This window comes from Felis catus, chromosome X (genome assembly GCF_018350175.1).
Source record: "Felis catus isolate Fca126 chromosome X, F.catus_Fca126_mat1.0, whole genome shotgun sequence".
NCBI classification, from domain to species: domain Eukaryota; kingdom Metazoa; phylum Chordata; class Mammalia; order Carnivora; family Felidae; genus Felis; species Felis catus.
Window position 1 is genome coordinate 14,090,995 of NC_058386.1, and position 15,745 is coordinate 14,106,739.

At 43.0% G+C, this 15,745-nt stretch overlaps 1 protein-coding gene and 1 long non-coding RNA gene across 5 annotated transcripts in view; one reads left to right on the forward strand and one right to left on the reverse strand.

Moving 5' to 3' along the window:
* The window catches only part of NHS (NHS actin remodeling regulator), a 342,272-nt gene that overhangs the window by 286,708 nt on the left and 39,819 nt on the right, over window positions 1-15,745 (forward strand). For all 4 annotated transcript variants that reach the window (XM_023248865.2, XM_023248864.2, XM_019823598.3 and 1 more), the window contains exons 2-3: window positions 3,000-3,152; window positions 7,575-7,708. In XM_023248865.2, coding sequence (XP_023104633.2) covers window positions 3,000-3,152; window positions 7,575-7,708 — 287 coding nt within the window. The remainder of the gene's footprint in view (window positions 1-2,999; window positions 3,153-7,574; window positions 7,709-15,745) is intronic.
* LOC109496447 overlaps window positions 6,493-15,745 on the reverse strand; it is a 50,744-nt gene continuing 41,491 nt past the window's right edge. The window contains exons 3-4 of the long non-coding RNA XR_006593064.1: window positions 9,504-9,622; window positions 6,493-6,949 (exon numbers count right to left, since the gene is read on the reverse strand). This is a non-coding gene — a long non-coding RNA (uncharacterized LOC109496447). The remainder of the gene's footprint in view (window positions 6,950-9,503; window positions 9,623-15,745) is intronic.

Below are 15,745 nucleotides of genomic sequence, written 5' to 3' on the forward strand. Positions count from 1 at the left end.
TCTGTGCCTAGGACATAAGAGCTATTTGGAAAACATCCCAGGTGTGGATAGAGGTTTTCACTTGCAGCGGTCTCTTCCCTCCTACCTTGTTGCCCGTCTCCTTTCACTCATAAGATCCCAAGGCATCATCACTTAACGTTCTGTGCTTCTCACATATGCCTCATGATAAAAACTAATCTGAGGCACTTTTCAAGTACAGAGATTACTAGGCCTCTGGTGGAAATTCTGGTTCAGGAAGTCTAGGCCGGAGCCCAGGAATCTGTGTTTCTGACAAGCACTTCTGGTTGAGTCTTTTCTTCAGATGAACGCTGAAATAAATAGCAGGAGCCCAGCTCTTCCCCACACTGAGGTTAAGGAGCCATGATCACTTGACCATGGTTTCTGAGGGGCTATCAAAAGTTAACATCCTGAGCTGCTCGTCAGTGGTGCTATGGGAATGAGGGCCTATATAGCCTTCTGATCTATCCCCAAGTCACCTGGGCCCAGCCCTGAATCCTGGCTCCTACCTTCCTGAAAGGATGGGCCTGGGAGAGGAGGTGCTCAGGAGTCCCTCTATTCCTAGAACTGCCCACTGAGCTTCTTGGCCTCCTCTTTTCCCCAGACAAGCTCTCCGTTCAGTCCCTTCTTCCAGCTGTCATGAGCACATGAATTCCCACCTGCCTCTGTTAAGTCTGCTAATGACCTCTGCATGCAGGCAGGGGCTGACTTTTTAGTCAATCTTGGTCACTGAACCAGAGCATTTCTCCAAGGGTGGCTAAATAAAGCCTCTGTCTCAGCACTTCCCCTACTTTACATGGGAGAGGAGGGAGGCTCTGATCCAGATGTGGCCTGCCCTTTCTACCCACCTCATGTGAGGCCTGAAGAGGCTGCTCTCTCCCTCAGGGATTCCTCCCAGGGTTTCTTATCCCCAGGACTCAGTGACCCCTGATTGGTTCACCAAGCACTTACAGTTTACAAGGAAAGGGTTGAAGTTCTAGAGTAACTCAAGAAAGAAAAGTTGCTGCCTTTATGCTTGGCCCCACAGAACTTTGCCCTAAGAATACTCTCCCCTACCCAGGGAGATCATCCTGGGATCTCTAACCCTTGGGCCTGAATTTCTTCTTGGAGATTAAACACCAAGGAAGAAAACAATCTAGGTCAAAGGGAGTAATCTGCTCTGTAGTTGAAGGTGAGAGAATAGAACAGAGTATTTGTTTATGGTTGTCCAGTAGAATAGCTACCTATAGCTGTTTAAACTTAAATTTTTGAAAAATTAAAAATTGTTTAATAGCCAGTGTGGCTAGTGGCTACCACATTGGATGGCACAGCTAATAGGGCATTTAATCATCACAGAAACTTCTGTTGGATGGCACTGTTTTAGAGGTATGGCATTGTCCCTTTGACCCTGTCCATGTGATGTTTCTTTAGCATCTTGGGAAATATGTCTTTGTTTCTATTGGCAGTCTTTGTGGTTATGATGCATTATTCTAGGGAAAAAAAACCCACTATTGAAGACTGCATTAGAAACCAAAACCAAAACCAAAAATAACTGCCATAAATGTAGTACTGGGTGGGAGGGATTAATTATCCAAAGGTTGTATTTTCCCCAGTTTTTTTCTATTTTCCTTCTACAAAACTATCGTTCCTCCTTTTCCATTTGCCTTTCTGCTTTATCTGTAGATTATCTGGTTCTGTGCACGGTTTCCCAGACAAGTGAAATGATAAACCAGACTTCAAAAAGAAAAGGATCAGAGAAGAACCAAAAATTTGTTTGGGGCACGGGAATAAATGGTTGGGCAGAACACCCCCAAATCACACACTGGGGGAAAGAGGGAAAGCAGTGGAAGGAGACGAGACTGGGAGGAACAGGGGTCTGGTCTGGATAGCAGGCCTGGCAGGTGAAGCACTGGGGGCCAGTTCTCACCATTCCTGAGGTTGGCAAGCTGCCCAGGCGCTCCGGAATTCCTCTGTGCAGTAATTTCCTAACCAAAATCTTCCTGCTTAGAACCATTTCCTCCCATAAGAATTTGTCTTCAACTCATGGTGGATCTCCATCCTAGACTCAGTGTGTGCATGAAGACGACCTTGAGCTTAAATGCTGTGTTTGGGGGAAAGAGGCCTCCTTCCCTACGAGTTGCAAGGACGGTACACCTCTTCTCACCAGCGCTGCCTGGTTTCCTCACTGAACCCCTGGGACCTCTGTAATGGGCTCTTCAGTGCATGTCCTCTCCCCTGCATGAAACTAGGGAAGCTGAGCAATGCTTCGAAAGACAGCAGGCGATGGAGTCGGCAGGTGATAGGCAGGGTAAGGTGAAACAGTGAGGGTTGGGGGCCCAGGGTCACAGGAGACAACAAAACAGGGGAGAAGCAAAGTTCAGGTGGGCATCAGGAGCAGGTGTACAGAAGAATAGTTCCAGGCCCTGTGGCCAGAAGACTGGAGCTGGGGTGACCTTTTTGACTCATTCCTGAGGCTTTTGTCTGCATACTTTCTAAAAAAACGTTCATTTATTTATTTGGGGGAGGGGAGGGGCAGAGAGGGAAGAGAGAAAGAATCCCAAGCAGGCTCGATGCGGGGCTCAAACTCACGAACCGTGAGGTCATGGCCTGAGCCGAAATCAGACCGACTGAGCCACGCAGGCGCCCCTCTGCATTCTTGGAAGGCAGGACCTCCCATGCCACCCCCTAAGCAAGGCTGGCCAGGAGTTTGTCCAGGTTGATGAGTGACTGTGTCAGAGAGCATAAAATGAAAGGTGTGGAGAGGATGTTAGCTGGTCACAGGCAGATGGTTGGTGTCCTGGGGTCTCCCATCCCTTAGCTCGGGGGCAAAGGGTGTCTTTTTCCATACTGTAAGCCACAAACCTTTCCCCAGCCTTGTGTGAGTTCCTGATGTGAATGCAGCAGTCTGGACTTCCACTCCACACAGATTCCCCGCCCCTGCCCCCCTCCCCACCCAGAGTCTGCCAGATGCACAATTTAAAGCTTATGATGTGTAACACCCTGTTTCTCTCTCTGTCTCACAGCCGTCTCCAACCTGGACATTGAGAGTAAGCTGAGCGTATACTACCGCGCCCCGTGGCACCAGCAGAGAAACATCTTCCTCCCGGCCACGAGGCCGCCCTGCGTGGAGGAGCTGCACCGCCGTGCCCGGCAGAGCCCACAAGCCCTGCGCAGAGGTGACTGATTCCGGGATTGGGGGTGTTGATTTTCAGGGAGAGGGCATGGAGCTTGTCCATCTGAGGGGGGGGGGGGGTTCTTTCTCTGTGCCATCAGTTCCGGCACCATCCCTTGTTACACAGCAAGTACTTCGAAATGATCCCTTTTCTACCCTGAAATGAAATTCGTGGGTAATTATATACATAATTAAAAATAGCATGATCTGAATATGATAATAAAAAGAATTTCAAAGGAAAATTATTTCTGATATTTGCAGTATACAATGCCTGGGCACGACTGCACTAGAAGACATAATGAAGCAGTCAGATGTCTGTGCCTATCAAAAGTAGGTTTGGATTAAGTCAAGACAATCAGAAGCCATTCTGAACAAAAAGTAGAAGGAAATGAAAGGGCAGAGGACACAACCATAAAAACTGGTATGTTCTGCATATATTAAGCATGAGCAAAAAAAGACTAGAAAAAAAACCTTTGGATTATAATTTAAAGAGAGTCAGATTTGACTCAGAAATAGGTTCTAGGCTTTTCTGTTACAGGAAATTCTGATAGGACATTTGTGGGACCTAGAGCACTATTTCATTGTTTAGGAACATCCTGTGCATTGTAGGAGGGCTGTCGTCCTTGGCTCCTGCCTAAACCTGCCCCCCCTACCCCCTGCCCCAGGGGATCCCGCTCCTGTTGAGAACCATTCTACAGCGGAGTGAGTGGCAGCTTGGAGAAGTCCGAAACCTCGCTTAGGGTCACACACAGCCCATTTAGGTAGAGTGCCAAGATTCAGAGCCAGGCCTCCAGACCCCCGGCCAGAGCTCTTTTCCTCCTCACCATACACTGTGTCCTAGGAAAATAAATATTTCTCTTTCTCTTTCATTCTGAGAAAGCCAGAGACAGGCACAGAACAAAGTAGAAGATAACAGCCTTCTCTTGCCTTCCAGGGGCTCAAAACCATTCTAATTAGGACAAGGAGATTAAAAACTGGCATCACCCTTTTAGAGACCCCTAAATTGGGTATGAGAAGTTGGCACGCGAGCTTTTTCGGCCTTTAGATTTTCGCTGTGGAGACAGATGGTATCTGTACATTCAATGTCTTTTTTCCAAATTCCCTATGTTCCTTTAAGGAATGGTATCTTCCAAAAGCATTACAATTCAAATGAAATAAATAATGTCACTAGCAGGATGGAGAAATGACAAATTTGTTTTCAGCTTATTTTCTTCCACATGTGTATGACTTCTCCCTTTTCCCATATCCCTGTGTTCTCCCCCTTTAATGAAAGAATTAACCTACTAATATCCCTAACACAACTGTTGCTAAAAATGCCCCTTGGTTATTAGTAGCAGATACTGTGACACTTAGGATGAAGAGTGATGATGGGTATCCTCTAGAGGTATCTCTGGCCTTCTATTGACTTTGATTTTTAAAGTTGAGTCACTTTGATTTTATGGTTGGCTGAAAAGTCCTTCTTTACCAAATTTTTAGTGCAGGCCACCTTCTGGAAATCTTCCTTAACATACTCCCCATTCCTTTGCAGCCTCGATTAGGCCCCTTTCCCCTAATACTATCCTTTGACTCCTCCCAATCGTGCCACTTACAAGCTTATAACTAACCTCTTACAAGCCTATCTCCACTCTTAATCCACGAGCAACTGAAGAGCTAGGATGAGATCTTATTCATTTGTATTCAAAGCACTTAGCATGAACCTGACACAAAGTAGGTCCTCAATGAATGTGTAAGTAAATCAAATTCTGTAAAAAACTGGTTGAGCAGAGGGCATAGAATGATGACAGGGGAGTCTGATCATTCTCACTAAATACTTTCTCTGATCCCATCATCAGAGAGCTTGAGTTGTGGTAGCCCTTTAGACACAATTATTTTTATCCCTTTATTATTATTCATAAGTCATCCCTGATTAGATTTTCCCAGATTCAACCAGATAACATCAAGCTGCTTGTACACTATCCCATTTCACTGTGTTGTCAGCTTTGGACTCAATGACAGAACTGAGGAACAGCCAGTGCCAATATCAGTTTTCTCAGAACTTCCTCCTGGGGACTGAGAGGGATACAGGGCCTCCTGGGGTTTTGGAAGACCTCAGAGCTGTGTCTCGCCCTCCCAGACTGGCTTTCTTTGAGGTTGTCTCAACAGCAAATCTTGGGTGTAGTAGTTTTAATAGCACTGCAGAGAGCCATAAACAGGAATTATAGGCATCATAGAATTAAAAACATGCAGTGTGGAATTAAAATTAGAAAGTGACTTTTTTTTTTTTAACCTTGTCCCGGAAACATAGTAGCTTAGCACTGCATTCATCAGAATACCACTTCTGCCATCTGGTGGCCGTGACTAATAGCTAGCCGACAAGGGCCTTGCTCCGCAGACGCCGGAGTAAGCTCCCTGTAGGTTCTCTATTTGGACAGCCCAAAGGTCCTGGCTTCCACCAGCAGTGAGTGGATAATGAAGCAGAGACAAGTGAAGCTGTGGTGGCGGCAGCACTGTGCTCCTTTTGGAGATGAGGCTGTAAGGAGGGAGCTGATGGGACTGAGATGAGAACCTTAGAAATTGGTTGCTTTTGAGATCTGCTCAATAGCAGTCCCTTCAACAAAGTCTACTGAGCTCCAAGCATTGTGCTAAACCTAGGATTCAGAGGGTAATAACTAACATTTGGGCCCTGTCCACGAGGAATGCCTGTCTAGTGAGGTAGTAAACAGGGAATTCAACAGGGATGTGGGTGCTCAGAGGAAAGGACCGATCATGCCATGGAGCTTCAGAGAAGGCTTCCCAGAGCAAGTTGCACCTCAATGCATTTCAAATTATTTAGAACCTGATTCCTCTCCCCCCCTCCTTTTTTCTTGGCAGTTCTTTATGCTCAGAGCCAAATGGCTTAAAGTAATGCCACTGTTTGTTTCTAAGAAGAGAGAGGGAGAAATTACTAAGTGGCTATAAAGAGAGATTTATATTTTATATTTCCTTCCTTTCAAGGTTCAGGGCTGAGGTCTAAGTTCCATTAGCCTAAGGGAATAACGACCAAGAGTCTACTGCAGTTTCAGACTCCAGTAGATGAATGTTCTCCCCACCCCACCGCCAGAAAAAAAAGTATTATTAGGGAGTCATTAATCTAGCCTGCCTCTTCCCAGCCTCGGGCAAATGAAAGAGAGAGATTTAAGAAAGTGTAGGAAGGGAGCAACTGAATGGGAAATTGAGTTGATGTGTCCCTCCTGACTCCCTTCCTCTGACCTTTTCCTAACCAGTGACACCTGTATTCTACTCGTTATGAATTTTAAAATGTACCTTTTTCTTTGTGCTGCCTGTTTAGAAAAGCCCACTGCTTGCTTGCAGAGAAAAACAGGTGGTGGCAGTGGAAAGACATTTATTTCAAAAGGTCTTTCGGATGAACACTGGCTGTGGCGGCAGTTTAGCAAAGACTACCTACCAGTATGTGACTTTGTACCTTGCACTTGTGAGGGGTCATAAGATTTCAGGCCCTGGGCAGGAGTGTAGGCTGGATTGGGCAGGCAGGGTGGCTGTTAGTGTGGTGTGTTGGGCAGGGTGTGCTTTGGAGCTCGCTGAGACACCCAGAGAAGAAAACTGTGCTCTTGATGCCTCAGTGATTCTTGTTAAGAAGCCAGGAGCACTTCATCCCACGCATGGAAATTTCTTGGCTTTCCCCAGAGGTAGCTTTACTCCTAAATCGGCCAACTGTCCTCATTGGGATTCCTATACTTTCTCTAGGAGCCCAGGATTTCAAAGCCCTTTGAGTGTTATACATGATGGGGCTTAGACGGCTGCAATGGTGTGGTCACAGGTTTTCTGGAAAAGAAAATGTAGATAAATAAATAATTGCATGATAGAAAGATAAAAGCCCTGATGTGTAGTACCCACTAATTTCTGTGATGTAAATACTCCCACCGTGGCCCACTTCTAAGCCACCAGTAGTTTCAAAACTGGTTTGCAAAAGTCCCAAACACCTAGCAATCAGCACTCCTGAGCCAGCGTGAGCTGGCTCCACCACCTACTGGATGGCTGGGAGTGTGTGTTTCTGGCACTCCCCAGGAGACTCTGGCACGTCTGTGCCTACTGTCCACTCCAGCATCAATGTCACCAAATCTTCCCCCGTTGTTCTAGACTTTTTTTTTTGTTTTGCTCACGTTGTTTTGAAATGAGGCATGTTGAAAAATGTACTGCTTTTTCCAGACTCAGAGTGAGCCATCTTGTAGAAAGATTACAAGATGGACCCACTAAAATGTAAGCGCCAGTCTTCATATTAATGTGAAGTGAACGTTTAGTTTGGAACCATTCTAAAAATCTTACTTGGTATACAGATGAGCTAGATTAGCAAAAACTTTTTTCTAGCCTTTTGCTCATCCTCCCAAAGGGGAAAGAGAAATGGAAAATGCCAAGGATGTTTCTGTATCGTTGCTTTTTCTGCCCCTAGAACACCGCAGCCGGAGCGATCGCCGGGAGCAGAGAGCCGCTGTCCCCCTTTCTGTAGTGGCTCCTCCACTGCCAGCCTACCCCCCATCTCACAGCCAGAGGAGGCGTGAAGTAAAGGACCGGCACTTCTTAACGGTGAGCTTGGCGGCCAGCGAGCAGCCCTGTCCTTGCTCATCAGAAAGCATGAGTGGGTCTTGGGAGTCACAGTGGATGAAGCTGGGCCACGTGAGAGAGCAAATCATGGGCATTTGAGAGCAACTGGAGTTTCTTCTCCCCTCTTTCATTCATGCGTCTTTTGGAGAATAGAGTGGGGATTCAGAAGTATTTTTTTAGTTAACTGGTTGCACAATGCAGCAAAGCAATAATTAAGGACTCTAACGTCGGAAGGAAAAACTTGCTTCAAACACCAGATTTCCTGCATACAAGCTAAAAGACGTAGGGAAGGTTCCTTCTTAGCCCTCAGTTCCCTCCTCTCTAAGATGGGGATATTAACAGCATCTACCTCATAAAGTTTGAGGGTGAAATGAGATAAGACATGGAAAGAATGTAGCACAGGGCCAGGCACAGAGTAAGACCTCGATATATGTTAACTGTTACTGTTGAATGTTAAGTGCTAACTGGCCGGCGATCGTGTGGATGACTCGGTGGGGGTGGGCTGAGAAAAAAATGATGTGAAAACTTAACATATGAAGATGAACCATTTCATCATTTTATGCTTCCCCATTCTATAAGGGAGGCTAGTTCTGCAGGGTAACCAGTTACCAGAGGGCCCCCCTCACTGCTAGTGATTTCAGCTTTGCCTGGGTGGGTGTGGCTGTAATGCAGCCCAAGCCCCAAGGATGGACCACAGATGAGCCCAGAACACCTACAAAGTCCATCACCCTGGGTGTGCTTTCTAAGGCCTCGGTGGGGATAAGTGCTCACCTATAGAATTGATCTTCCATTCAAGTTCTACCCCTCAGACCTAGAGGGGATGCAGAACACAGATCTATGCATTAGGCTCACAAGGGCTGCACATTGCTGCAAGAGAAAAGGCTGCAGGGACTGGGACCGGACCCTCTGAGGAGGGGCGATGACTTCTGTGACCCAGTCAGCCCACATGGCTGCCAGAGTGGGTGGATCCCTGCTCCTTTGTCATTCTGGTTTGAGGCCAAAATCTAAAGAAGTTACAAGTGTGGGTCCAAGTTGAGGTTTTCACATGAAATGAAGTTTGTATGTAGGATAATACACCCTGCACCTTTATGGTTTTTACACTATGCAAAATAGATGCGAAATATTTGGACCACATGACACCAAACGTGCAGCTGAGAAGAGACTTCATCTAAATGAATCTGCATGATGTACCATATCCGGATAAAACAGTGAGTGATAGTGAACAACACACAGACATTAGGCTTCACAGACTTCAGGTTCACCGAGTCTACTCGGTGCCATAGCACACTCAACTACACTGCTGCGGTGCAGCCCAGGGGTAAGAAAGGAAGGTGACAGACTCTTAGGGCTTTCTAGGTCTTTATATAGAGCAGTTACACATGCTAGTGATTTGTCACAAAAGCCCCTGCTCGACAAAAGTTCTTATTAAGCTCAAATCTGCTTGCTAAAGCATTTGCTTTTAATGAGGCATTTTCTGCATAAAAATGCTAAAAATATTTTTCCATTCATTATAACATGTTTTGTGGCTCATTAAGTTGTTTTTTCCAGGGGGGCGGGTGAGAGAGAAGAATGTTGAACATTTACAGAAATGACATAAAAATATCACCATTTGTCATAATCTGCATAATTTTTAATAAAGTCTAAATACCAAAGTAAGGCTCCAGGAAAAGGCCTAAAATCATGAATAACAATGAAGGTGCTTCATTGATTGACCCAACAAACATCAATAAGAGAAGAGGTCTAGATCATACTTATGTAAACCAGAAAGTGTACCCACCTCAAATGATAATACTTAGTATTTCCAAGTAATTGGGGAAATCTTAACTGTTTCATTTCTCTGAGTTTGGGTCACCAAGTTCACTGGAAGATCTTCCATTCAAGTTCTACCCCTCAGACCTGGAGGGGATGCAGAATACAGAACACAGATCTATGCATTAGGCTCACAAGGGCTGCACATTGCTGCAAGGGAAAAGGCTGCGGGGACAGGGACCGGACATTTGCAGCCAAACTGCTAGATAGACCTTTTCTTACACAGCAAATTGCTGGATACACGTTTTCTTAGACAGTAACTCTCCTTTCATCTATGAGACTTTAGTTGAGCCATTTTTTTTCTTCCTTTAAAAAAGCATTCCTAATGAGATTCTGATACATGATCTTCCACAACCCTGCACCCTACACACTGTAGTTTGCTCATTAATGGTATAGACTGTGAAGTCAAACTGCCTGGATGTGAGCACCAGCTCTACCATTTGTTAGCTAGCTGTGTGACCCTGGACAAGTTAATCATTTCAGTGTCTCAGGGTTAATAGTACACAGTACCTCACAGGTGTGAAACAAAGATTGAATGTGTTAGTACACGCGAATAGTACCTGATGCACAATAAGTACTCAATATGTATTGGACATCACCATCATTAATAGCCAATCAAGTTCGTGAAGTATCAGTGATATACAGTAATAAGATTATGGGTCTAACTAGATTTAAATCCCAGCCCTACCATTTTCTCAGTTGTGTGATTTTGAAAAAGTTACATCTTTCTGAGTCCCAGTTTCTTGTCTGTAAAATGGGGATAATAACTTCAATTTTAGAAGGTTGTTAAGAAGACTTAATACAATGTTATATAAATACAATTAAATTGTATATGAAAAAGTTCCCAGCATAGTGCCTAAAACAAATATCTGAAACTATATTCATAATCAGGATAAACTCTAACATATAGTCACATATAAGACTGGAGGGAGTATAAGTTGTTACACTTTTTCTAGAGGGCAATTTCCCAATAATTGTCAAAACTATAAGATACTAAATTATGCTAAGTGAAGTCAGACAAATACCATATGATTTTACTTCTATGTGGAATCTAAAAACCAAAACAAATGAATGAACAGAAAACAGACCCATAAATACAGAGAACAAACTGATGGTTGCCAGGGATGGGTGAAGGGCAGTGGGAGGTACAGGCTTCCAGTTATAGAATAACTCATGAGGATAAAAGATACAGTACAGGGAATAAAATCAATGGTATTATAACAGTGTTGTATGATGTCAGATGGTAGCTACACTTGGGGTGAGCATAGCATAATGCAGCATAGACTTGTCACGTCACTGTTGTACCCCTGAAACTAATGTAACATTGTGTCTCAATTATACTTCAATAAAAAGTAAATAAAAGTGGCCAAAAAAAAAAAAAACAACCTGTAAGATGGGGCAGCTGGCTGGCTCAGTCAGTGGAGCGTGCAACTCTCGATTCTGGGGTTGTGGGTTCAGGCTCTACGTTGGGTATAGAGATTAGTTAAAAAAAATAAAATCTTTAAAAAAATACTCTTTGATTCAGCAATTCTATGTGTAGGAATTTATCCCCAGGCAATAATGGGACTGTATGCAAAGATGTATTCACTAAGGTGTTCATCAAAGCACTGTTTCAAACAGGAAAAATAGTTATGTTAAATGTCCACGGTAGATACTTAATTCTGATATATTCTAGGATAGAATACAATATCAAAAATAGTGTTATAAAAGAACACTCAATGGGGCGCCTGGGTGGCTCAGTCGGTTAAGCATCCGACTTCGGCCCAGGTCATGATCTCACGGTTTGTGAGTTCGAGCCCCGCATCAGGCTCTGTGCTGATAGCTTGGAGCCTGGAGCCTGCTTCGGAGTCTGTGTCTCCCTCTCTCTCTCTGCCCCTCCCAGCTCATGCTCGCTCTCTGTCCCTGTTAAAAATAAATAAACTTAAAAAAAATTAAAAAAAAAAACACTCAATGAAATGGAAAATGTATATATTTTATCAGAGATTTTTAAACAGTGTATAAAACTGTGTATAGTATGAGCTCAAAAAATATGAGTGTATATGTGAGTACACACACACACACACACACATGTGTAGGAAAAAGACGGGAAGGCTTACATACCTGTGGTTCCCAAACTGTGTGCTGAGGTACTCCAGGGCACTGTAGTGAGCTCCTAAGGGTGCACTGGGATATTGTAAATTTTCAAGAGCTACAGTGTCCTCTGTTTGTATCTGGTGATGGCTCCAAAGCAGCCTCATAGCTCTTACAAGTGGAAAGAGGGGGTGCTTGGTTTCTTGACATGTGATTTAAATAAAAGTTCTCCAAGGGGAATGCACAGGAAACTGACCACACAATTTAGCTTTTTAAAAAAACCCTCTGTCAGCTGAAGAGTCAAGGTTTGTTTCCCAACTTTAAAGTCCATCTGGGAGTCCTCCTTCTTCAAGGGTGGCAAAGGAGATAATCTCAGGCCACCAGATGGTTTTCCAGAGGAATTCTAAACCTTCAAAGTTTAGATAATCCCAATGCTCTACAAATTGTTTCAGAGCACTGAAAATAAAGTAGAACTTCCCCATTTCTTTTATAAATCTTTTATGAAGGTTTGATACCTAAACCTGGTAAAGACTGGGAGGAAGGGAGGGGGAGGGAACCATAGACCAATATCACTCATGATTATTAATGCGGAAATACTAAACTAAATGTTGGCAAACAGAATACCACATTAAGAAATTAATATACCATGACCAAATGGGATTTATTCTAGGAATGGAAGGTTGGTTTAATATTAAGAAATCTATTAGTATCATATACCATATTAATTGATCTAAAGGAAAAAAAACCCATATGATTATCTCCATAGATGCTGGAGAGGCCTTAAATAAAATTTAACACCTATTTTTATAAAAAGACTTGAGAAAATAGGAATTGAGTGGTACTTCATTAACACAATAAAATATGTACACCTTAGTCCTAAAGCCAGTATCTTAATGGGGAAACACTACAGGCATTTCCACTAAAATCAGGAACAAGGCAAAGATGCTCACTATCTCTGCTACTAATTAGCATTTTACTAGAGAGATTAATCAATGAATTAGACAAAATAAATCAATTACAGGCATAAGAATTAGGAAGGAAGAAGTAAAGCTATATCTAGTTGCAGATGATATGATACTATAGGATTTTCCTGGTATACAATCAATGATAAAACTCAAACAGTAAAAGAATTCAGTAAGGTAGTAGGATACAAACACACAAAAATCAATAGCCTTCATTTACACAAATGATAGCCAATTAAAAGACCTAATAGTAGAGAAAACTCCGTGTATAGCAATAACAAAGACTAAACACTTAGGAATTAATTTACCAGAAATGTGCAAAACCTGTATAAGAAAAACTATAAAGCATTCCTAAAAGACACAAAATTAGACTTTCTCAAATGGAAGGATGTCCCTTGTCCTTGGATAGAACGATTCAGCATTATAGGCAAGTCAGTTCTAAGTTAATTCATAAATTTAATCCAATCCCAATAAAAATACCAATAAGCTTCCTTTTAAATGGAGTTAGACCCATTGATACTAAAGTTCTCATGGAAAAACAAACATACAAGAATAGCCAGGAAAACAGTGACAAAGGAAACCAATAAGGGTGAGTAGCTCTACCAGGCATTAAAATATCTTTAAAGCCTTTATAATTACGATAGTGTGGTACTGATACATGAGTAGAAAAACATACCAGTAGAAAAGAATACAAAATCCAGAAATCAACCCAAGTATATATGAAAATATAATCTACGATAAAGGCAGTATCTCAAAACACTGAGGCAAAAGATGGGAGCTTTTTTTTAATGATGGTAGAACAACTGGTAGAAAAATTTCACCAGAGTTTCTCAGTCTCGGCACTACTGATGTTTCAAGTCAGAAACATTTTTGCTGTGGGGGCTGTCCTGTGCATTGTGATGTTTAGCAGCATGCTGGGCCCCTACCCAAAAGATGCCAGGAGCACTCTTCCCCCTCGTTGTGACAACCCACAATGTCTCCAGACAGTGCCGCCAAACGTCCCCTGGGAAGACAAAATTGCCCCTGGTTGAGAGCCATGTAATGAGATCCATACCTCACACCATACACAAGATTAAGTTCCTAATGGATGAGGGACCTAAACATAAAAAATGAAACCATACAAGTACTGGAGCAAAATAGGGGTGAGTTATTCTTTTTTTTTTTTAAGGTTTTAAGTAACCTCTACACCCAACGTGGGGCTCGAACTTACAACCCCAAGGTCAACAGTTGCATGTTCGATGGACTGAGCCACCCAAGCACCCTGAGGTGAATTATTCTCTAACCTCAGTCTAGGAAAAGGCTTTCTAACTCTGACTCAAAATACAGGGGCAGTAAAAGATTGATGAACAGTAAATATTTTTGCATGCTCAAACACCAGAAACAAAAGATAAGCAAAAACTGGTAGAAAATATATGCACTTTGTACCACAGATAAAAGATTATTATCACTAATAGATAAATACCTCTTCAAAATTGAGGGACAAAGAAAGGAACAAAAACCTAGTAGGAAAATGGGGGAAAGCCTTGAACAGACAATTCAAAAAACACAAAAATGTTGCTTAAACTTAAGAAAAACTGTTCAAACTCACAATGAGAGAAATGCAAACACTGACAATTTATCACCTAATTAGATCGGCAAAAATTAAACAATATGACAACATATATATTTTATTGGTGAAACTGGGGGCGGGTAGGTGCGGACAGGTACTCACAAACTGCTGGTGGAAATGCAAACTTGGTACAACTTATCTGGAGGGGAATAAAACTACACCTCTGATAATACAAAAAGATCAATCACTGTAGTGTTGTTTAAAATCACAAGCTATCGGAAATGACCAAGATGTCTATACATAGATGGATGTATTTAAGAAGTATTTATTTATTAGTGATATTAGCCCTTCTTCTGAGGCTCATGTACCTGTAGTGATGGAATAAACTACAGGACATCCACACAGTGGAGGAGCACTGTGCAGGTGTAAAAAAAAAAAAAAAAAAAAAAAAGAGGAAGATCTTTCTGAACTAATAAGGAGTGACTTCCAGGACATATTCTTAAGTGAAAAAGGCAAAGCCCAAGGTTCCAGGCACAAGATGACCAATGTAGGAAGGCCCTGAACTAACCTCCTCCATGGAACACACACCGATTTGCACCTATTAATAGAACAATTCCTCCTGAAGAAGAAGTGAGAGCTGACTGGACAGCTTCTGAACAACCAAAGATGGAGAGAACAGCAAGAGAGCGAAGAGTCACAGTAACAAAGGGAACCCCTGTACCCACGCTGGGAACAGCAGCGGGGAGGGACAGTACTGAGGAACCAAGAACAGATCCCTCTGTCCTTGGGCAAAGAAAAAAAAACAGCCACAGCTTTAAAGAGCAACTAGCATATAAAAGACACAACACTAGAACTCTGCTAAGCAGTGCAGGAGCTGTGGGAATGTTCTCCAGGTCAGAGGGACTGGAGAATGCACAGTTGATGTTTCCACACCACCTTAAAAGCCTAGAATGGAGCAGGGTCCAGACACGGGAACAGGTTGGTCTGGTCCTCACAGTGGGCTTGCAGCTTCAGTGAGCCCAGGGTCTGAAAGCCCACACCAGCCTCAGTTGCACTGAAGCACAGAAAAACAGCCAGGTTTAAAAGGGCTAAGTAGCTGCGGGTGCACTCTCTCCCCCACTACCTTAAAAGCCCAGACAGGAATGGCATACCTGGTAGGTCTGGATGCTGTAACTGGAATGTATGGTTATCACCAGGAGCTTTGACCTCAGCAAGCCCAGGGTATGTAAGACCACACCAACCCTGGTCACAATGGGACACAGAAAAAAAGTCATGGTTTCAAAGGGTCAGAGAACAGCTGGGATGCTCTCTCCCACTCTACCTTTTTTAAAAGCCCAGACCAGAACAGGGCTTGGCTCACAGTGAGCTTGTGACCTCAGCTAACCCAGGGCTACACAACCACCTTGTGTGCTGGAGCACAGAAATTAAGCCACATTTTTGTTTTTAATTGAAAAAATTATTTTATTATTTTTTTAATTTGTCTTGTTTGGTTTTTATTTTTGTTCTTTTTGGTTTTTTTTCTTTTCCTCTTAGTTCTTTAAAATTTTTAATTTTATTATTTTTTCTTCTTTCTATAAAAAGCCATGGTTTAAAAGAGTAACTAACATATGCAGCCACAGCTCCAGCCAG